Source organism: Strongylocentrotus purpuratus, unplaced genomic scaffold (genome assembly GCF_000002235.5).
Source record: "Strongylocentrotus purpuratus isolate Spur 01 unplaced genomic scaffold, Spur_5.0 spur5_scaffold_15, whole genome shotgun sequence".
Taxonomy (NCBI): domain Eukaryota; kingdom Metazoa; phylum Echinodermata; class Echinoidea; order Camarodonta; family Strongylocentrotidae; genus Strongylocentrotus; species Strongylocentrotus purpuratus.
Window position 1 is genome coordinate 8,272,328 of NW_022145600.1, and position 24,063 is coordinate 8,296,390.

A 24,063-nucleotide genomic window follows, 5' to 3' on the forward strand; every position below is an offset into this window, starting at 1 on the left:
AAAGTTCATTGATGATATGCACAGTTAAGTCTCCATAGGTTAGCGTTGTCAAGCATTAATAAAGATAGACTGATAGACTGTTACGGAAGCATTTATATGTTTAGGTTAAAATGACAGAAAGATTATCACATAACTTGAGGCAGTATTTGTAATGACTTAAAACATAACTCAAAATATATCTCTTTGTATGTTACCTTTCATGACCCGTTAAAATAGAAGGTATTTTTGCAATTAAACAACATTTCACATGATTATTTAATTCTTTTGTAAGATCTACACTCTTACTCCTCTTTGTAAATTTACATGTTCTAATCAGCGTAACTAAAATTAAGATACATTGATGTACTTGTACAGATTGGAGTTCACTGCTTTAGCGTCTACTTCTCGTACATTGATAATATTGCAGCCAGGTTGCCTGGAGTTGAAGGTCAGAGGTGATAGGTCAAAGGTGAATTAGGTGACTAGATGCATAATGTTAGCTGTCCCCGTTGTCATGCCCGCGTGCCTGATGGTGCAACCACACAATCAATGTTGAAGGTTGGAGTAGTCCGTGCAAGGTGCATGTGCCAGGCTACAGTCCATGAGACCGACAGTTGACAAGGCCGATGAGACCGATGGCCCACAAGACTGCTGGCCCCCGAGAAAGACTGCTCATGAGACCATGAACCCTACATTTACATTACAGTACGAGACCGGCAGTGATGTTCTATCAGCCTTCCTGACAACTTTTCCAATGATTCATATAAAGACTAACATCATCAGTCACATTGGTTGTTGGTCTCATGGGCCGTCAGTCTCGGCTATTGGTCTCATGGACTATCGGCCCACTGGAATGTCCCGAGGTGCGGAGTGTGTGGTCCCTGGTAGTTACTATCTGGACGGATAGTTACCTGCTACGCTCTGTGACATGTGGAGGGGTGTCAGCATCTCTTCGAAGGTGGCATTCTTCACGTTGGCACCACGCAGGTTGGCGTCCTGAAGGTCACAGCCCGTCAGGTTACAGTTCTGCAGGAGAGACGATGAGAGAGAAAGAGAGAAAGAAAGAAAAGGAAGAAAGAGGAGAGAAGAGCAGGTTAGCAAAAGTATCGACCAATCCTTTAGTTACAATGTCATTTCAACATCAAAATATAAACAAGATAGGATATGAGAAGAACAAACAGACCACCTCACTGCCTGAATATGCAGGGTTAATTTTAAAATTATAGAGAGGGAGGGGCTGTAGCCTCTCTCACATTTAACAACTATGAATGTACGCACTGATCTGCTTATTTACTACAAAAAAATGTGAAAGCAGTATCTCTTGTTGTCACAACATATTTTTAAAGCTGTTTATTGCCTCAGAATTTAGAGGAGGCATTTAGAAGTTAATTAATAAAATATTGAGTTTCTTTATTTGGACACATCACACAGCTTTTGATTCAAGGAAGGGGGAGAATGGTATGATAGTGGATGTTGATAAATTTTCCCATTCTAATAATTTTGCTAGCAAGTTTGACAATTTGATGATCTCATTTGCCATTTTCTGCAAATTTACCACCCTATGGACATCTGTTTGTTTTGCTTGTTAAAATTGTTTGCCAAAACTGCCAATAAAGTCGATCTTAAAGAACAACCCCACCCATCTCCCGACATTATGCTCAAGTCATGTAAGTTTGTCACTGCAGTTTTGTCGTTGTTAAGGCAATTTACTGCATTGGGTGTACTAACCAGGTATTAAATGATGATCAACTTACCTCCAAATCTGTTCCTGCTAATATAGCCCATCGTAGATTGGAGTTCTGGAGGTTGGCATTTTTAAGAGTTGCGACCCTTAGGTTGACCCCTGCCATCTGACTATTCTCAAGATTCACACCTTTCATATTCACCCCTACAATGGAAAAAATAGCAATTTGTAAGTAATAAATAATCTGACTTTAGGTTTAAGTGGAAATCCACCCTAATATTAAGTTTATGTAACTTCTGTACCGAGCAAATTGGAGAGGACCTCCAGACCTGCCAACCTCTGGAGTTCAAAAACTGTATTCTTTAATCTGAAAAGTTGTATTTTACTGACAAAAGTTGTATTCTTAAAAATAAACACGGACTGTTACGCGGATCAATGCCTCGTACAGTTCCTACATACAGGAAGAATTTTTTTAAAGGATCACTGGTTGAATATGCATGATTTCGTCACGACTGGTGTGTTCGATGAACCAATAAACATTCCCAAATTGCCTATGTGAGATGCTTGTAGGATACTTTACAGGACAGAATTAGCATTTTACCATTGAAAATGGCACACACACACACAAAATACTATTAAAAAAAATTATTTAAAAAAAATGTTTAAAAAAAAAAAAAAAAAAAAAAAAATGAAAATCGTACAGTCGTATTTGCTTCTAAAAATCGTACGAAATACGACCAAATCATACTGGTTGGCAGGTCTGGACCTCACAAGGAAAAAAGGTTTCATTGTCTTCAGCTAAAAGGTGTGAAAAGAAGTCCAATATATAATCTTGAATCCCACAAACTGCAAACATATGCCTTTTGCACTTTTCGTTGTCACATCTTTTAAACACTAAAAATCAACCAACACACACACCCACATACACACACACACACACACGTGCCACTGTAATACAATTAAAGCAGAGCAAGTAAACTCATTGACACTGTGGATGTATTATGATATCACAGAACTAGAGATATATTGTGATATCACAGAACTAGAGGTTTTGCATGAACACACCCACATACACACCCACACACGAGTGCCACTGTAAACAATTATAGCAGAGCAAGTTTCATTGACACTGTGTATGTATTATGATATCACAGAACTAGAGGTTTTGCATGACCCCCTCCCCCTTCCTCCTCCCCCCCCCCCCCCCCCCCTCCACCAGGTTTGTCACAAGATGATTTATTTGATGTATACACGACTTCTTTTTAGTACCTGTTCTGCAATTATTTATGAAATATGACAACATTTGAGCATGACAAGGGCATTTGCAATTATGCCAAATTATCTTGATCACAATCAGCAACGGAATACATAAGGTTTCCCCTGGGACAACTGATCTAGTTTCCTAACAATTTAACCTAGTTCCCAGTTGTCATAAAAACATCACACATCATGAATTAACCAATGGGACCATTAAAAACTCCTTGAGGATACAAAACGAAGCAGAATCATGAGCAATTTGAGAGATCTGTTGTGTCGATTTGGCAGAGAGTCACACTTCTGCATGTTGACATGATGCAAACACACACCTACGGTATTTAAAGATGGAGACGTGAAGCTGTAGAATAGCGAGGATTACTTTTTAACCCTTAGACTCCCAGACTTAGTACTTCCCACAGGCTAAACACAGGGACCGTCTGCTTCCCACATGCAATGGGTGAACCTTATGAATACTTCAAACTTTATGTATACTTTAAAAACTTGTAACTTTATATATGATTCAAGCCCGAGGTGGATAATTGAGGAAGCATCCCTGGTGATCACTTCTCCAGACAAAATTCAAGTTTTTCTAATCATCGGCAGAGAGCCAGAAAGACATTTTCTCATATCATACACTTGAACACAGAGTTAATGTCCTTCTAGGTCTAAAGAGACAACATAGTCTACTGAGAAAATGAAAAGAAAGTTGAATTGCAAAATTTGTCTCTTTCTACTTTACACTATGAACATGACTGACAAAGAAAAGCGGATAAAATACACAGTTCCTCAGGTAGATAAAGGATCATCCCGTCACTGCTATTATGTAAAAATGTGTAGAACAGGTGTCACATGCATAATAATAATAATAATAATAATAGCTCGTTCTTATATAGCGCTTTTTAGGACCGGAGGCCCTCACAAAGCACTTTACAGATAAGTATATTATTACCCCGGTCATTGGACTCAGGAGTGAAGGGATGTTCCTTTGTCTACCTGAGGAACTGTATATTTTGTCTGCTTTCTTTGTCCATCATGTTCATAGTGTTGACTCTTCCCTTATTTTCTGATTTGACTTGCATTTTGAAAAAATTGTTTGTGAAGAGTCAGAAGAGCATTAAAATATATACTTTGACAAAGAGTAAATGTCCGGATGATTCTCAAGAGAGTGTGTTTTGTTTTTGTGAAAAAAGAAGGCTGAATTGTAAATTTGTTTCATCCTATCCTAACCTTTCCCTAATTGTCTGATTTGTGATTCAGTTGTTAAAAATTGTCTGCCACGAGACAGACAAGCAATTTCATGTACTTAAAGGCATTGTTTAAAGAGAAAGTTGAGTTCTGGGAAGAGGTGAACAATAATTTGTGAGCATTACTCATTCTTATTATGCAAGTGTGGAAGAACATCAGTTAAGACATGTTCCCTGAAAAGCATGGCTCTTCAAATGCCTTCATATTCTAAATATGCATGTAACATCGTAAATATCGGGGGGGGGGGTGGCTTTTTACGCCACGTGTTCGTGTAGTCCCTTATACATCTTTCTGTGCAAGTGTTTGTAACTTTACCAAGACTTGGCCAATTTTCTTATCATTTTGATGATTCCAGAACCTTGCAATACACACAAATTCTTATATGCTAGATGATCAACCTTTTCTGGTCGGTTCCACACCGTTTCTTTCACAATGCAATCGCATGACCAGAACTCAACTTCATCTTTAACAATGCCAAATCTGAGATGCATGGCCCTACGTGTAATCAGCGTCTGTGATATGGTGTAATATTGAAGCCCTAAAAAATTGCGCTTCAAAATGATCATGAAGTGCCTCACAAAGTAAAAATCGTTGGGTGACCGGTTTTAAGACCATAGTCATTTTCCCCAATAGAATGTATTGTTATAAAACCGTTGGGGAAAAAGGTTTTTGAAATTTCTAATTCCAATCATAAATATCTTGATAATCACACAGGAAATCGGCTTGTTAACGTCATTGGATTCCTGACTGACCTAAAGGTTTATAAATTTGCAATTCAGCCTTCTTTTTTCAAGAGAGCAACATATTCTCTTGAAGCCATACTCTTTGTCAAAGTATATAAACGCTCTTCAAGCTCTTCACCAACAATTTTTTTTAATGTAACTCAAATCAGAAATAAGGGAAAAGTAAGGGATTCCTGCCTGACCTAAAGGTTTATAATTACGATTGCAGCATGAGCTAAATCCAGGATTTTTTTTAGAATTTGAGACAAATATATCCAATCCCTTTAAACACTGACACTTTGAAAAGACGATATGGTCTCAAAGAAGCGTAAATTGCAAAATTATTTCTTCCTGCCTCAACTTAATTTCTCTATGCTTCACTACAATAACTTTTTGGTTGCAAGTCAAAAGAATGAGGATAGTACCTCATCTATATGCAGATATGGCTGAAATGATTTCCAAAACTCATTATAGAGGGTAACATTGTTCAGAACTCCTTGGAAATAGACTCAGTAATCTGTGGTTTTGCAGAGGTTTCTTAAAGGAAATAAAATACTGAAATAGAAGACTTAATTTCTTTACAGAAAATGAAGTTTTTTGGTTGAAAGTCATATATGCATATTAAAAGACTGATTCAACTTACAAAACTAATTACAGAGGATAAAATTCATGATTGATGTTTAAGGTATCCATTAAAACAATCTGAAGTTTGATAAAATTTTGAAGAAAATAACATTTCAAAAACGTCCAGTAGACTTAAGTTTTTTAGAACCTACAGAGCTTGCTTTTACTGATTAAAAATGTATGTTGATTGCAATAGGGCATTGATTCATCTTTATGCATATAAATCTGATAGGCACGTTGAGCATCCATTGGGGGTGGATATGTGCGCATTATAAATACTGTTATTATTATTATAATTATTATAATTATGACTTCCTAAACTAATTATGAAGAGAATGAAATTCATCCTTGATAATAGTCAACGTAAATAAAAGAGGGATTGTTTCTGGAGTGAGATAACACACAGATAAGGATGTTTTTGTTAAGTTTTCTTTGTTTTAACAAAGAAAATAGAAGGAGCAAGAAAGAATATTTCTATAGAATGCATGTACTGTAAGTATTTTCAGCTCCAACATTGGTTCTTAAATCTTTCAATAAATATTAATATGGAGAGCCCAAGAGCATGTCTGCATCAGGATTACAGTGCCTTTTGGGGGACTAAATAAAGGATTTAGTTTAAGAGGACAACCCTGAAATTTGTCTGAAACTCTCGGCATCTCAAATCCTCCTCGCATCTGGTTTCCTTGAAGGTACAGTTAAACATGTTGCAATGATTCCCCCCCCCCCCTCCAAAAAAATGTTAACGCCATAGACAGGAAATTAACAGAACAAAGGATGCAACAACAAGAAGTGCTTAAAATTTCTCCATTCTATGTGGAATTTGAAGAAAGAAAAAAAAATATTACAAATAAAAATGTTAACATGTTACACATTAATGGCAACATGAACAGTTAGCTATGTGTCTGGGATTATTATAAATCTGTCAAATTGCACTTTAAATTCTGTGTCGAAAAAAACCTTGCGCTGACACCATTAAGAATACATTAAATAACCTGACTGTGTTCATATATTATGTTGATCCATTGAGAATACACCAAATAACCTGCTGTGTTTATATCTTACGCCGACACCATTGAAAATATACCAAATAACCTGACTGTGTTCATATCTTACGCTGATACCAGTGAGAATACACCAAATAACCTGACTGCGTTTATATCTTACGCTGACACCATTGAGAATACACCAAATCACCTGACTGCTTTCATATCTTAGGCTGATACCATTGAGAATACACCAAATCACCTGACTGCGTTCATATCTTAGGCTGATACCATTGAGAATACACCAAATAACCTGACTGTGTTCATATCTTACGCTGATACCATTGCAAAATACACCAAATAACCTGACTGTGTTCATATCTTACGCTGACACCATTGAGAATACACCAAATCACCTGACTGCGTGCATATCTTACGCTGACACCATTGAGAATACACCAAATAACCTGACTGTGTTCATATCTTAATCTGACACCATTGAGAATACACCAAATCACCAGACTGTGTTCATATCTTATGCTGACACCATTGAGAATACACCAAATCACCTGACTGTGTTCATATCTTGCACTGATACCATTGAGAATACACCAAATAACCTGACTGTGTTCATATCTTGCGCTGACACCATTGAGAATACACCAAATAACCTGACTGTGTAAATATCTTACGCTGATACCATTGAGAATACACCAAATAACCTGACTGTGTTCATATCTTATGCTGACACCATTGAGAATACACCAAATAACCTGACTGTGTTCATATCTTATGCTGACACCATTGAGAATACACCAAATCACCTGACTGTGTTCATATCTTGCATTGATACCATTTAGAATGCACCAAATAACCCGACTGTGTTCATATCTTACACCGATACCATTGAGAATACACCAAATAACCTGACTGTGTTCATATCTTACGCTGACACCATTGAGAATACACCAAATAACCTGACTGTGTAAATATCTTACGCTGATACCATTGAGAATACACCAAATAACCTGACTGTGTTCATATCTTATGCTGACACCATTGAGAATACACCAAATAACCTGACTGTGTAAATATCTTACGCTGATACCATTGAGAATACACCAAATAACCTGACTGTGTTCATATCTTACACTGATACCATTGAGAATACACCAAATAACCTGACTGTGTTAATATCTTACGCTGATACCATTGAGAATACACCAAATAACCTGACTGTGTTCATATCTTACACTGATACCATTGAGAATACACCAAATAACCTGACTGTGTTCATATCTTATGCTGACACCATTGAGAATACACCAAATAACCTGACTGTGTTCATATCTTACGCTGACACCATTGACAATACACCAAATAACCTGACTGTCTTCATATCTTAATCTGACACCATTGATCTTTTTAATTTTTTAATTAGGGTAGCACAAATATTTCGGGAGGTTTTTTTTTTTAAATTGGGAGCTGAACTTTTTCTATGGAATTGCCAATAGCAAATAGATTACTACCGGTATACAGTATACAGTATTATGGTCAAGCCACTATATTTTGTTTAATATGAGCACATTGAGCAGGGCTATCCATTGTTATAATTTGCCCATGGTGTCTGTTTAATCTAATATTTAATACTTTGGGTTAATTTTACCAGCAGATATATTAAAATAAAATAAATCACATTTATCTTTCTAAACTTGACTTTACTAGAGGCGCTTTCTATACATCATCAAATTTACAGCATTCATTATCTGCACCCGTCTACTTAATTCACATTTATTCCACAATTGTCTAGTGCCTTCAATTTGTATTAAGTAGAATGATTGAGAGTGCTTTACATCAAATTAACATGACAAGGGATGTCAGGAAGATTTATGATACCATCACATTTATCCCAGATTCTCAGGAAGATTATCAAAACACGTAGGCGGGCGAGACACAAAAGTTTGAATAGCCCTTTTAGGCAAGGACATGAATATGTATCAAAATGTACTTTCACGCATACGATTTACATGCTTCAAATTACTTTGTTTTTCACAACTTTTGCCATGTTGATCGACTCAAAGATACCAGTATTTTTTCTTCTAGCTCTCACTGATTCTATAAAAACAAATACAGGCTAGAATTACTACTCAAAATGTATGCATGTGTTGCCTCTCAAAGCAATAAGATTAAGATCCAAACTTGAAGCTTTTGCCTTTTGAGTTATTAACGATGGGTAAATGTGATATCTGTTTCCCGAATAATACCCTCTTAGATCAGAAAACTGATGAACTACATGTCACTGTGTCTGTTACCAGTTCCAAAATATACAATTCTATGACTTTAGGGAACTTTCTGTCATTAATTCGACATCTAAATTGTTCAAAAGAGGCCATTGAGAGTGTTAATAAATCTTAGAAGGGAATAACTCATTCTGAAATTTAAGCAGCATTCATCAATCAGCACATTGGCTGAAATGCTTCTTTTCTAACATCGTACATTAACAAGTTGAAGTGTAATGTGAGGTTTTGTGCAATGTTAATGCATCATATACATGTAATTACACATGTTGATATTCCAGTAAACAACTACATTTAGGTAGCTATAAAAAAAATTGAATACCTCTCTTTAGTATGTTGAATAAATCTAGTCATGCCATTGATCAAAATTAGAGTCGTGACTTTAGCCATGCCGCAAAGGGATGAATTATTGCCGTTGGCCGGGTAACAGTCAATAGTTAATGAGAAAGATGCCCATTGCCCGGGTAACAGGCATTTTGCTAGTATCCCCATTGGTTTAGGTGTAAAAAGTTTCTTTGTGCGAGCGCGGATATCATACAGTGTGTGTGCGATTCCCGAATGATCGTAAACTTCAAGCAACTTTCCAGCAAAGGTTAACACTAACAGTCAAATGTCTCAGATTATCTGTGATGTGATTTCTTTACTCAAGAAAAGGATAATAAGCCAAGTATTCTTTGTAGACTATTTTGTGAATTTGGTATATAAAAGATATATGGACTGCTTTAATATTCGAGGCATAGCTGTTTCTATACTGGCTCTCGGGCGCACCAAGTGGTCATAGCAGGATTTAATGTCCCCTCGAGCCTATAGAAACAGCTATGCCCCTCATCGCAGTCTAACCTATACTATTAAACTCTGATGTGAGTTGGATTTCAAAATGAATAAGAATTTTGGTTATGCAAAATTCACAAATATAAACTTTGATGGACACTTTCCCTTTAAGTTCCCTATCAATGAAAAAAAGCAAAGTGCAAAGGACACTTCTGCATGTGCAGATTTTAAGACAATAAATACTAGTTTCAATCTTGAAATAGTCAGACATCCTAATTTGGAATTTTTGCTGCACCAGGCCACACAATCATTTGGTCACAACCCTTGGTGTATATATATATATATGTAGTAAAGTAGTACATGTACACCATCTTTAAAGCAATGATATTATGTCAACCTCTTCAAAATACCAATGAAAAGACGAATAAAAATTTAGACCGACTTTACTGAAATCACATTGACAGATGCAGTTTGGAGAAAGTTATTTTACGTCTAAGGAAGAACCTTTAGATTTGCTTTATAAACTGAAGAAAGAGAATTCCCTTTTGGCAATTTTGTATTCTTCTTTGTTTTTTACAAGGGTTGTTTTGGGTATTATCAAAACTATTCGAGGATATTTCTGTACAATGTGTCTTGTTTTTATTCATTTATTGCACAAAAAAAGCTGATAAATCTCTTTACATGATTCTTTTGGCATTAAGCACCATTAGGGAATGGTTACATCAAGACATATTACCCTTTTTTTTTGTTCGGGACATAAAATGGATAAATGTCACATATGTCCCAGAGGAAACATTGCAGAGAATCACCTTTTATAAAGCTTTCCAGGGATAAACCACTCATGTTCCCTGTTTATTGTTTTTTCGCCGCTGACAGATGCAAAATCTAGGTTATCTTGAGGCCGATCAAATACAACACATGTTCCCACTAGAATAATCCCATATATAAAACACACATTTTGAGAAGTTGCTTACTGATCAGTGATTATCGTCTTCTGGGCTTGATACTACAAAACAGGTGCACAGAACATTTTGGCACTCAAAACCTAATTCCAGACCCCCCGAATGTTCAACATTTTAACATACATGCAGAGCTCATGCACGTAGACCCTAACAATTGAATTCCAGACCCCCCCCCCCCCCCCCCCCCCCCCCCCGCCTTCAAAAAAAAAGTGTCGTGCCCTGCCATTTTTTGAAAGGGAAGTTTGTAATATTTCTCCAATCTTCCTTTTTTTATGGAATCAATCTCCTTTTGTGCCATTAACGAGTTTAAGTGATATTGAATATCCTAAATCACCATTATATCGTACGGTATACTGAAAACACACATGTACAGGAAGAAATTACACGTACATGCACATCCAATTTGAAGAGCTAATCACATCAGTGATAGTTTTATGGAGAATTTTTTTTACATGGAGTGGGTGGTCTGCTAAATTTGAAAGCATTTTATTTTCTTAACAATTTGTCTGCAACAATTGCTTTGGATTCTTAGTTGTTATAAGGAAGACACATGTAAATGTATGAATATGAAGCACAAAAATATATGGTTAAGCCCAAGGAGAAAATCTATAATTGGAGTAGATACTGACAAGGGTCACACTATTTTGGGGGTGTACATTCACTTTGGTTAATTTCATACAGAATTTAAAGTTTTGAACTATACAGGAGTGGAAAAACAAGTAATTTATTTCGACCTTAAAGGGATCGTTTAACAATGTCAAATCTGATATACACGACCCTACGTGTTATCAGTGTCTGTGATATGGTGTAATATTGAAGCCCTAAAAAAATTGCGCTTCAAAATGATCACGAAGTGCCTCAAAAAAGTAAAAATCTTTGAGTGACCGGTTTTACCATACTCGTTTTCCCCAATAGACTGTAGTGTTATGAAAACCGTCAGGCGAACGGTTTTCAAAATTTGTAATTCGAATCATAAATATCTTGATATTCAGACAGGCGATCGGCTTGTAAAAGTCATGGGGTTCCTGACTGACCTAAAGGTTTATAATTATCATTGCATCATGAGTTAAATCCAGAATTTTGTTTCAGAATCTGAGACAAAGTTACCGGATCCCTTTAAGAATAAAGTGTCATGGGATGCATAGACCCTCAGGATTAAAAAGAAAATGTCCAGAGTAAATTTTTTGACAGGAGCTTCGTTTCTAGGCTATGACCGACTTTCCTTGGCATTAATTTGTTGCACAGCTCACACAGCAAAATCTGCCTGCAGGTTAGGGATGAAGCAGCACTTTACTTTGAGAGGCATGAAATGAAGATGGGATACTGAAGAGTTTAGCCGTCTAGCCGATGATCTATAAACCTTACGTTTCTTGGGGCTGAAATTTGTACTGTAAGGACTTGTTTTGACTGCCTCAGAATGTGTTCACTTCTCCTTTTTGAAAGGCGTGACTCCTTAAAAGTGATTCCCTGACATTTGTTGTGTAATACGCATCGCGATGATCAATCATCAAAAGATTGCTTACTTTGTATTGGCTGCACATGGGGATTTGTCAATGAATGTATGAAGATGTGGCAAATGGTGACACATACAAATATTAGCTTTGGGTTTGCTGTATTTTTCTGATAAGGTTAAGCTTCAAGCTTAAGTTCTTTCTTTGGCTTGCAGTGTCATCTTTCTCAAATGTGAATGTGAATATATGCAATTCACTTGAATTCCATCGAAAAACATTTTAATCTGTTTTGTTATTTGTTTCATGTATTTCAAGAACGTGTCTTTAAAAAAAACTGCATTCTGCATGACATATGATATGGGTTGTAAAATCAAACAAAGTACACATAAAAGACAATAATTCATGATATCCCTGGTGTCTTTGAATTACTGAAAGCATTTGTAAAACCATAATGGAAAAACAGCATGTGACTGTACAAAAAACTGGAACAACGTAAAGAACAACTTGATACATAAAACTGACACAAAAATTGTATGGGCGCAATAAACAAAGGACTGTTGGGCCTGTTTCTTGAAATCATATCACATAAATATTTGATATACAAATGTTCAAACTGTGAGTCTTAAAATATATTTGTTTAAATTATTTTCTTCACTTGAACAAAATTCAGGGTCTTCTTTCGATTGGTTTTGAGTTATGGTATGCTTTTTAAAGCGAATAAAGAACTCTTGAATTGAACTTGCAAATTTTCATTCGCTCGTCACCAAAGCAACTTTGAGTTTCGTCAATTTTATACATTTGTACATATCATTAATAACATATTTTTTCACGCAAATAGGATGTTTTTATCATTTGTGATACCACTAACTCAGATTTTTGCTTTTTAAACAAGCTGGAGTGACATTAAGCCTCATAATCTAATTTGGTAATTCAGGATAAAATCTGATGAATCGTGGAAACTATATATGTTTAGCCAATAGACAGTATCAAAATAATTAATTTGTAGCTGTTCTCTGTTTTGTGAAACGGTTTCTCCACTTCCTGACATCTCTGTATGTCGCCGACAAAGATATGACTGTCATGGAGTTGGTTTCATAAAACGACCCCGTTTACTTGACCTACAATCCTACATCTATAGGCCCGTCTTCATCAGCTCGAGATTGCCAAATAGCCCGCTATTTCTGATTTGGGAAATAATCCAGAAGTTATAAATCGTGTCTTCGTCAGCTCAAAACTTGAAACTCGAGCTTGAGAAGTTAGCTTGAGACATTTTGCTCAGCGTTCGCGCATAGTGCGAGTCTTCGGGCTGGTGAAGACGCACCGGACAAATAGTGGGATATTTTTCAAAACTAGCCCAAGATGTCTTGGGATGATTATCTTGACCAAATATCCCACTAATAGCAACTTCGGGCTGATGAAGACGCAAATTAACTGGATAATTTGCAATCGGGATAGTTCAAATAGCGGGATATTTGGCAATCTCGAGCTGATGACGACAGGCCTTATGTGTATATTATAAAAATCAACACTCAATGGCTAAATGATCTGCAGGCACCAATGAGGGTACTCAAAACAAGCTTTGTGCAGACCGACTACTTTGAAGCCTCTTGAACGGATAAGAGGCCGTAAGCACACATAAAACGTGCATTTCATATCACATTTCAAGGTGAACAACACACTTAATATTATATTTGGAGAAATATACTGGTATTACAACAAACAAAAAAACATATATTCTGAAATTTTCATCACCTTTCATTAATTTCGCCCGTAAAGTTTTACAATCCGTCCTTGATCTACAAATCTAGGTCATTGACACTTTTCCCCAATATGTTTACTGGTATTACACTTGTAGTTCCTACAGCTACGCAAAAAGAATGTTACCTTTTCTTGTTCTGATTATGTTTAATACACTGTTTTACCCTTCAATGCTATTTTTCCATGTTTTCTTACAAAATTCCCAATTATTGCTAACTACATGTACACTACATTTCCAAATCCCAACCACTTTAACTGTTTTCAATTGACAGAATAGAAGACAAAAAAACGATAGATTCTAGTATAATTTTACTACTATTAAACCAAGATCATTTGTTACATTTAAAAAAAAATGCAACATAATGCTCTTGTGAACTGCAAGATTTTAATGGTACATCACTATCATATTTATGCCTGGCTGGGATTTTAACCCTGTACCTTGTGATCTACAGTCTGTGACTTATCCCCTAGACCACAACACCTTTGCAGTCAGCAGGCATACTGAAATCTTTCATGTGGTTTGTAACAAAAGGGACAAAATACCCTGGACTTGCCTTGCTACATTTTATTGTCTGTTTGGAGCCAGAAGGGCTTTTACTCGTAAACTTTGGTTGCGTTTATCAACCAAATTTTTGGCTAGAATCAGGTTTCTCAAACGTCTTTCAGGCAAATTTAGAAGGTGATAAACGCAAAGCCTTTTTTAAAGGGCTTTAGATATGGGCATATCTAAAGATGCAAAAAGGTGTGTTTTGAATGTGACATACAGCCAGAATCATGTTTCTGAGAGATCGATAAACGCAAAGCTGTTTTGAACCTCACATACAAATAGGAATTCCCAGGCTAGTTTCCGGTTCGGAGAAATAGCGCTGAGCAGCTGCGAAGAGACAAGGCCTTTATTGTGAATCGTGAAGAGTCGATAAACGCGACATCCCGCAAATCACGATCGTATAGTGGGGTTCGATAGTGGGGTATGATAGTGGGGTACGATATGTACATATCTAGTGGCAAGCCCAGATAAACGCGCCCTTTAACACACACACTTAATGACCATTCTGACTCCGAACAGACTGTACGTATGTACCTTGCATAACAGCAGATTAGACCAGTAACTTTTTAGTATACTATAGACTGCTTTGAGGGTCACGGTTTAGCCTAAGATGATCTCACAATTGTCTCGAGATCACCGAGGAGCTATAAAAGTACCCAGAACTCAAAATTTCAGCAGTCGATAGTTGTTTTATATACTGCATTCAGTTTGTGGATTCTCAAACAAGAATATTTTGACAACATATCCTGTTCAAAACTGTACTTGAAAAAGCGGGGAATTTACCAATCTAAAAGAAGTGGGCATATCCACTCTGCACATTCATCATGCAGTGCTCACTGTTGACTACATGCACATATATTGCGTCCTTATTGCAAGTAGAACGACGACCGGTTCCTATTTTTTGCTATAGTGCAAAGCAGTCAGCAGTGAATTTCATGCCTGCAGTTTTGAATTTAAACTGCAGGCCAAATCTCAAAATTCAAGTTCGAGCTTGGCGCATGCGCACTTCATGCATGCACGCAGCTGATCGAAAACGTAAACAAATACCGGTAACCAGATTTGGCTGGTTGTTGTGCATGTTGGGTATGAAATTACATCTCGAAATGACAAAGACTCTTCTGAATAGCTTGCTATTTTGGGAACTAGCCAAAGACTTAACTTGAGTTAGATAATCGGGCTAATTGTATATTTGTCTACCATAGACAAATTTCTAGCTTGAGTTAATGAAGATGCACCTAAAGTAGGTAACGCTCATACCATTCACAACCATTCTGAAGGGCAGCCTCTAGTTGCTAGGGAAATAAATTGTGAAAGGTTCCTCTTCCTTATCATACTAAATGCTCCCTGTTCTCTCTTTTGACTGCCCAGTTACTGTAACAATTTGCATAGCGTATTTTGGGTGCAAAGGAGAGTTTCATTGAAACAAAAAATCCACCCTGAGAATGCAGGACTGGCAAACTGTACTCCCTGTACATGAATACAGGAGCCAGGCCTACTTTAATCCATTGACATCTGAAGCCTCTTATTCCTATATATGAAGAGTTTTACCGGTATTCCAAAAGGAGCTAAATCCATTTTTGTAACTTCAGACAAAAAAGAAATTGTTTACCAGATTTTGTACAGGCATCTATGGAAAAATGATATTAGCAGGTGCATTTTTTCATAGTTGCTCCCAAAATTTAGGTAAATTATTTAGTTGAAAGACAAGTACTTAAGTGAACAATGTTCTGATATCAATGACTCAATTTTCATCAAAAGTGGATTTAGCTCCTTTTGGAATTAAGCTCTTCTCATATGTTTAGGCTTTGAATCTGTATTCATGTGTGCCACAGCAAATTTGTCCCTGTGCCACATTGTATTTATCATGGGATAGATCTTATGCACCAAGGGCCCCAAGCTTTAATAACCGTCAATACTACTGGGCCAGAAGGGATTAGACCACACAGCGAGGTCACTGACAGGTGGCTATCTCGTTAACTCAGCTCTCAACTAACATAAGAAAAAGAGGATCATGGGGGACCAACAGGCACCGATTGGGGAAGTTTTCTATATAGAGGGAGCAAGTAGCTACAAGTAGGACAGCGGGCCTTTAAATACAACCGTCTCCAGTGCAAGATTACTCTAAGGGCATAAGCAGGGTTGTCATGGAGCTAATCAATCAGGAAATAGAAACTTTTTGAAAGCCATTGCGCGCAGAAGTATTCAGTCTGTCAAATGGTCCTCAATCTTTTGTGTCAAACTGCATGCATGGCAAATGAGCGAGCATGCAGAGGTGAAGAAGGCAACTGAAAAGTTAACACAGGAGTCACCTGATTCCTATAACCAATGGGGAAAAAAAGAATAATACATGTAGCAAGATAGAAAATAGAATCACCCCAAAAATACTTCCAGCCCCCCTTCTCCATTTTTTAAAAATTGATACTTAAAGATAAAGTTGAGTTCAGGTCACGTGATTGCATTGTGAAAGAAAGTGGAATCGATGAGAAAAGGTTGATCATCTAGCACATAAAGTATTGGTGTGTACTGCAAGGTTCTGGAATCATCAAAATGATAAGAAATTTGGCCCAGTCTTGGTAAGTTACAAGCACGGTACACAGAAAGATGTATACGGGACTACACGAACATGTCGCATAAAAATCTGTTCCGTTTTTTATGATGTTACATTCCATATTTATAACATTAAGGCATTTGAAGAGCCATGCTTTTCAGGGAACATTTTTTATCTGATGTTCTTCCACACTTGCATAATACAATGATAACGCTCACCAATTATTTTTCACCTCTTCCCAGAACTCAACCTTCTCTTTAAAAATGACTGCAAGAACTCATAACTCCAAGCTACCCTACCCCCCCCCCCCCCCACCTTCCCGCCCCACAAACAAATCTTCTAGAAATGCGCCCGGACTATATTGCAGTTTGAAGACTGCTTACTCTGTGACTTATCTGTATAGCGCTCAGAGACATCGTTGATGTATCAAACCCAGAATATTTATATTTTATCACAAATCCAAATGTGACACTAGGAAATATATCAAATGTGATCTCCCCTAAATCTTGGCTGAATCCAATATCATTAATAAGCTTCATAAATGCATGAGTACAGAATACAGATCACAACTCTGACAACAGCTCCATATTTTTTAATGATACCAATAAATAAACCCATGCAGAAAGATATTAAACATACAACAAGACAGAAATATCTTAAATCTGAAAATCTTTGACTCCCAACATATCATACTGGAACTGTGTCATCTAGGTGTTTTTTGTTTTTTTAATTTACTGACAGTATATGTAAATTGAATAAGAAAAGACTCTTAAGCAATCACACAGGACCTTAAGATTCTTTGATATGTAATTTATTTATGTAAATTGAATGTATCTCTCCTCATCAGTTTCATTTTTTTTCCTCCCAACTTGATCTCTCCTACATGCTAAAGATTATGGTTCATTTTCTACATGCTTTATAGAAAATATTTAGAAAGTTAAGAATATATATCGAAAATCATGGACAAAATAATGAAGAAATTTTAAACACTGTACATCTATTAATGCAAGGATGAACAATAAATGACACCATATTCAACACCTGCATGCCAACTTTGACTTTGCTAACATTACCAAAGATTAATTGTTATATTCCTTCTTTTTTCCTGTTATCTCATAAATAAACATCCTAAAACAAATATTTGTGTTTGCAATAGCAAAAGAAACATGAAAACAGCCTAATCCTTGAATATTAAGCATTCACTATCAAATCACTCAAGGCAAGAGTAGGTACCAGCAATTAATCACACAAAGTACAACTTTCTCAAGATATATATTTAGCATCCTCAAACTTTTCAACTTCATGGGGCTTGTCAAATTTTTTTATACGTTACGCACATTTCCTGGTGGTGAAAAGGTATTGTTGAAGAAGGTCATTACAATAGGGTTACACTTAAGTTACACCAATAATATACAAATAATGAATGGTTACGAGTTCAATAGTGCGAATATGTTCATGAGTTGAAAGATTAACATTCTATTCAACGAGGCGTCAGCCGAGTTGAATAGAATTAACGTTAATCTTTCAACGAATGAAAATATTTGCACTATTAAACGAATGAAAAACATTCATTATTTGTTTTATACAACATCGAAGAAGACCTAATAGAACGTTAATCAACAAATTATGCTTTACTCCTTATAAAGATAAATTACAGTTCGAGTCAAGCCTTCTCAATTACATGCAGATTGCCTTCGCGTCAGATACACGCAGGGATACGCGCGCGCACATGCAGCAGAGAGATACGCAGTCTGCATATAACCAAAAATGCACGGCGCATATAACCAAAAATGCACGACCGTGCAATATACCATCTATTGAATATCATGTGACCAATAATCGTCCAATCAAATGACAAGGATCCACGTAGGTGTTGTATAATACCAAATATTTGCATCTCTTATATTTCTCCTTGAAAACTTGACAGGGCCCTCGATCGTGAACAACAGTGTTCCTACTTACAAGGTTAAAAGGGGTTAAAACGGGTACAAAAACTATACAACAAAACTGAAGAATAGCTGTAGAACCACACCCGCTGAATAGAAAGGGAGTGTAGCTTGGCAAATACTGGTTAACGCCATCTACGTCTCCTATTTGACAACTGCACGTGAACGAATGGACTTGATTAACGGTAGTCAGTCACTTAATCGCTACATGGTCAGCGTTCGCGAAACAGACCGAAGCTCTCCTCGCGCTTCAGTTTTGCGTATGTTGCACGCACGTGATTGCTCCGGTCACGTCGTCCATAGTCGTATTATACCCGATTGACACCGGGTCAGGCCTAGGGAAAGACACGTAGTCTCGTCAGGCTATACTCCCTTTAAAGTGACTCGGTAACATTGTTGAAGGCTGATGAACAAAATTGCTTAATTTCTGTGTAAAATGTTACTTACTATATTCCTTCTACTGTACTAACCCTCTGACAAGCAAAAAATCCTGAACAAATTCTCAAACCACGAAGATATCTATGGTTTGCTGTGAAGGTGTCGATGTACGACACCCTCTAACGGTGATTAACAGTAAATTCTCCCAACCGTTTTCGAATTTTCCCAACCGTTTTTCCATGAAAAAAAGACATAAAACAGGCTACAAAAAATCTATCAACACTTAAATGTCTGGAATGGAATGTAAAGCCATTTTATTGCTTCGGGACGATTTACATTCACCTAAAATGTAATTAAATTGTAATTATATAGTTGGGAGAATTGAGAAATCGATCAGATCAGTTTTTCCCAATTTGTACCATAAATAATGGTTCGTTTTCACTCAAATTTTCAGATTATCTTTATTTGTACATCTAGCATTGAAGTCACTACCTTAGCACCACTATCTCTCATCTGAACAATGCTACTAAGTCCCTTTAAGCTTTTCATCTTGTATTCATTGTGTGCTTAGTTTGGTTTATATTGTTTGATTGCAATTTATAACACATATAGCTCTGTGTTATATGACAGGATATGTGAAGGGTATTACACTTAACATCATCATTCAAAAATGCAGTGGTTTACCGCTGCATATTATCTCAACAAGGCTAAATGAAATTTATTATTTAATTGGAACTCCCCAAAGTACTTATCTGAAAAAAAAACTACCAAAAAAAATTAGGACTATCGCTCCAAGCAGCAACCTGCATCGTTTGATTCCCTCTAGATTTTTGAACTGCCAGGGAAGAAGGGGGAAAGTTAAACAGAATACCCCCCACATCTACAGTATTTGAATATAGATTAAAGATTAGAGATCGGGATGTCGGGATCATCGAGATTAGGGGCTGTCATACCCTGAGCCCCCATCTTCTTCTCGGTTGACGGTTAACTTTTCAAATGACATCTAATTATAGCACAGAATTTAATTAGACTTAGAATTCATTATAATGGCAAGTGGGCGAGCATATTGTTCTCTAGGAGCCAGAAAGGCATTAACTCGTATATATTTAACACAGAATTAGATGTAATGCCTTCTGGCTGCGAGCAGCTGGAATAATACAGTAAAAAGATATGGAATTGGAGAGGAGATATAGAAAGATCAGAGTGGAGGGATAATAACACATACCTGGAGGAATCATGGGAGTTAAAAAGAGCGAAAGAAGCAGAGAGATAGAGATGCAAAGATGTTCACAGAGAGAGAGAGAGAGAGAGAGAAAGGATAGAGATGCAAAGGTGTTCACAAAGAGAGAGAGAGAGAGAGAGAGAGAGAGAGAGAGAGAGAGAGATGCAAAGATATTCACATACATGTAGAGCAACAGAGAGAGAGAGGAGGACAGAGAGAGAGAGAGAGAGAGAGAGAGAGAGAGAAAGGATAGAGATGCAAAGATGTTCACAAAGAGAGAGAGAGATATGCAAAGATATTCACATAGAGCAACAGAGAGAGGAGGGACAGAGAGAGAGAGAGAGAGAGAGAGAAAGAAAGAAATGCAAAGATATTCACATAGAGAGAGAGAGAAAGAGAGAGAGAGAGAAAGAGAGAGAGAGACACACACACACACACACACACAGATCGAGAAAGAGAGAGAGAGAGAGAAAGACAGAGAGAGAGACAGAAAGAGATAAAGAGAGAGAGACAGAGAGAGAGATACAGAAAGAGATAAAGAGAGAGAGACAGAGAGAGAGAGAGAGAGAGATAAAGAGAGAGAGAGATGCAGCAATGTTCACATAGAGAGACAGACAGACAGAGTTAGAGTGAGTGAGAGGGTAAGAGCGGGGGAAGAAACCAACTGAGACAATAAAATCATTGGGTTAATTTAGAGGATGTGCATCAAAGAAAGAAAAAAAAACAATTGTAAGCTTGAAAAAGTCTCCCTAAATAAATAAATATTCAACAGATTTTCAGGAAATGTATATGCCTAAAGATACATATACCTTTAAGAGTCTCTTCTATCCAATGACACTCAAAAGTCTAATTATGTGAGCAAAAGCCCCTTTTAAGAAGGGGTGCAAAATCCACTCCCATATATTTGTTCTGGCTGGTATCAGATGAGTTGAGAGTAGTGAAAAGGCTTTATCTTAGAAAATTCATATTCTGGTGATTCATGAAAGAAAAGACCTTCTTCTTCTGTTTGCCCTGTCATATATCCCATCAAAAAAGAAAATCCCTATGTACTTGTACGTATCTTTTCATATGCACATGTACCAGGATCCCAGGGGGGGGGGGGGTGTTTCACAAAGATCCTAAGTCAAACTTAACTCTAAGTTGGAGAGCAGTTTGTAGCTTTAAAAATGTATTTATTCAAAAGCGAAAATTCAAGTATTTTAGACTTTTTATTAATTCCACATCAAGAACATGTCTCCTTGATAATAGAAAATATGAAAGATTGAATCAACATTTTATGCCTTTTAAAGTAACATTTAAAAAAGGATTTTCAAAGATGCTAAAGGTTTTCCATAATTGTTAAGTCAAACTTAGAGATAAGTTCAACTTAGGATCTTTGTGAAACACCCCCCAGGACTCTTACATCATACTAAACAAGGGAAACGCACTCGGCGGTCTCGCCTGCATTATGCAATTCGATATGATGAAAAATTGAGGTTGGAACATTATTAATAGGCAGGGTGGCCCATTAGCAGGCCCCCCAAAATGAAATCCTCTGAATATAATCAGCATTTTGAAGGGAATATTGATTAAGAATCATGAACAAGTAGAAAATTTGATTCATTTATTCTTATATTAAGTTGTGAAAACATAATCCAAGTCTACTGACCTAAAATAACCTTTGACATTGTGACCTGGAATTTGTGTCATATGACTTGTGATACTTGATAACCATTGGATACAAGTTTGATAGAAGTTGAACAAACACTTTTGAAAATATGCTAAAAATTCAAAATCTTGATGTTGATGTCACAAAAAAGTCTAAGTTTGTTGACCTGAAATGACCTTTAACCTTGACTTTGTGACCTGAAATTCAACTCACATAATTAGGGATACTTGATGACTCTATAGTCCAAGTTTCATTGACTAAGGACTTATACTTTTAAAACTATATCAAAAATTCAAAAACTTAACCTTAGGTTAAGTTTTCGATAATGATGCCACAACATAGTCTAAGTCTGTTGACCTGAAATGACCTTTGACCTTGACTTTGTGACCTGAAATTCAACTCACATGATTAAGGATACTTGATAACTCTAAAGTCTAAGTTTCATTGACTAAGGACTTATACTTTTAAAATTATATCAAATATTCAAAAACTTAACCTTAGGTTAAGTTTTTGATGTTGACGCCGTCGCCGTAGCCGTCGCCCTCACCGGAAACGCCTATGTCTCGCTTTTTTGCTACGCAGGCGAGACAAAAACTTTGTGTACCAGCAACTATGCAAACTATCCAAAGTAATGTGACATAAACCGAACGTTTAGATTCCAATTAATGCTATTAATAAAAGGTTATGATCATTATTCCAAATACTGTTGTAACATTATATGAACATTAAATAAATTGTATTAATTATTTTTCTTTTTCAAGGAACGTTACATAATAAATGTACCGGTACTATGAATATATATTCATTTTGTTTCTCTCACTAGAATAGCCTGTATTAAAAAACAAGATATCCAATTTCTTTTCTGCTTCAGGCAGTTGTTTTGTCTAAATACTGCTATAACATTACATGATCTTAATCGTTTTTCTTTTCTTTTCAAAGAAATGTTGCATAATAAATGTAACATGAATATATATATTAAATCTTTTTCATTAGAACAGGCGGTAACAAACATGATATCTAATTTCTATTCTGCTTCATAAAGATTTGAAAAATGAGAATATGCCCTTATCTTTATTTAAAAAGAGCTATTTAAATAATTAGGGTGATAATACACAGGTAGAATTAATGACAATTTTGAACGACAACTATCAATAGATTTATGACATCAATAAAAATAGTCTTAATATATATTTCACTGGCAAAGCAAGCGTTATTCAACTGAAAATATCTGATTGCTTTACATCATCAAGAAATAAGTTACATATTCAGTGCTCTGTCTTAAAAGATACTAAAAAATTTGATATGGGGTCATGAATTTGGTTCAAATGAACATATTGGAGGTATATGCGATTTTAAAATATTTGGATGGAGAAAAAAAAAAGTAAACAGCTCCAAAATAATGATTGATAACATACCTGCAGCATTTAAAATGAAATGTCCATGTTTTTTTACATGAAAGATATCTCCTTCATATTCCCATGTCCTGTAAGGGGACACTGACATCAGTCACATGCAATATTTTGTATCCAGTTTTTTTCTTCTTCAAAGAATTTAAAGAGAAGGTTGAGTTCTGGGAAGAGGTGAAAAATAATTTGTGAGCGTTATCATTCTTATTATGCAAGTGTGGAAGAACATCAGATAAGACATGCTCCCTGAAAAGCATGGCTCTTCAAACGCCTTTATATTCTAAATATGTCATGTAACATCGTAAAACTCGGGGGGGGGGGGGGGGGGGGGGGGGGGTGTTCGTGTAGTACCGTGTAGTACATATACATCTTTCTGTGTACAGTGTTTGTAACTTTACCAAGACTTGGCCAAATTTCTTATCATTTTGATGATTCCAGAACCTTGCAATACACACCAAAACTTATATGCTAGATCATCAACCTTTTCTGGTCGATTCCACACCGTTTCTTTCACAATGCAATCGCATGACCAGAACTCAACTTCATCTTTAACAGGTGTAAGTTTCATACTCCAAGACCATGAGCTCCAAATAATATAGCATGGCTGTATTTCTTAGCCACGATCCAGCTGATTA

At 36.4% G+C, this 24,063-nt stretch overlaps 1 protein-coding gene across 1 annotated transcript in view; it reads right to left on the bottom strand.

Moving 5' to 3' along the window:
• Positions 1-353: 353 nt before the first annotated feature.
• Positions 354-24,063, bottom strand: part of LOC763605 (BTB/POZ domain-containing protein KCTD9) — a 49,157-nt gene continuing 25,447 nt past the window's right edge. The window contains exons 10-11 of the mRNA XM_030985494.1: positions 1,734-1,867; positions 354-1,005 (exon numbers count right to left, since the gene is read on the bottom strand). Of these exons, the coding sequence (XP_030841354.1) occupies positions 871-1,005; positions 1,734-1,867 (269 nt within the window). The 3' untranslated portion in view covers positions 354-870. The remainder of the gene's footprint in view (positions 1,006-1,733; positions 1,868-24,063) is intronic.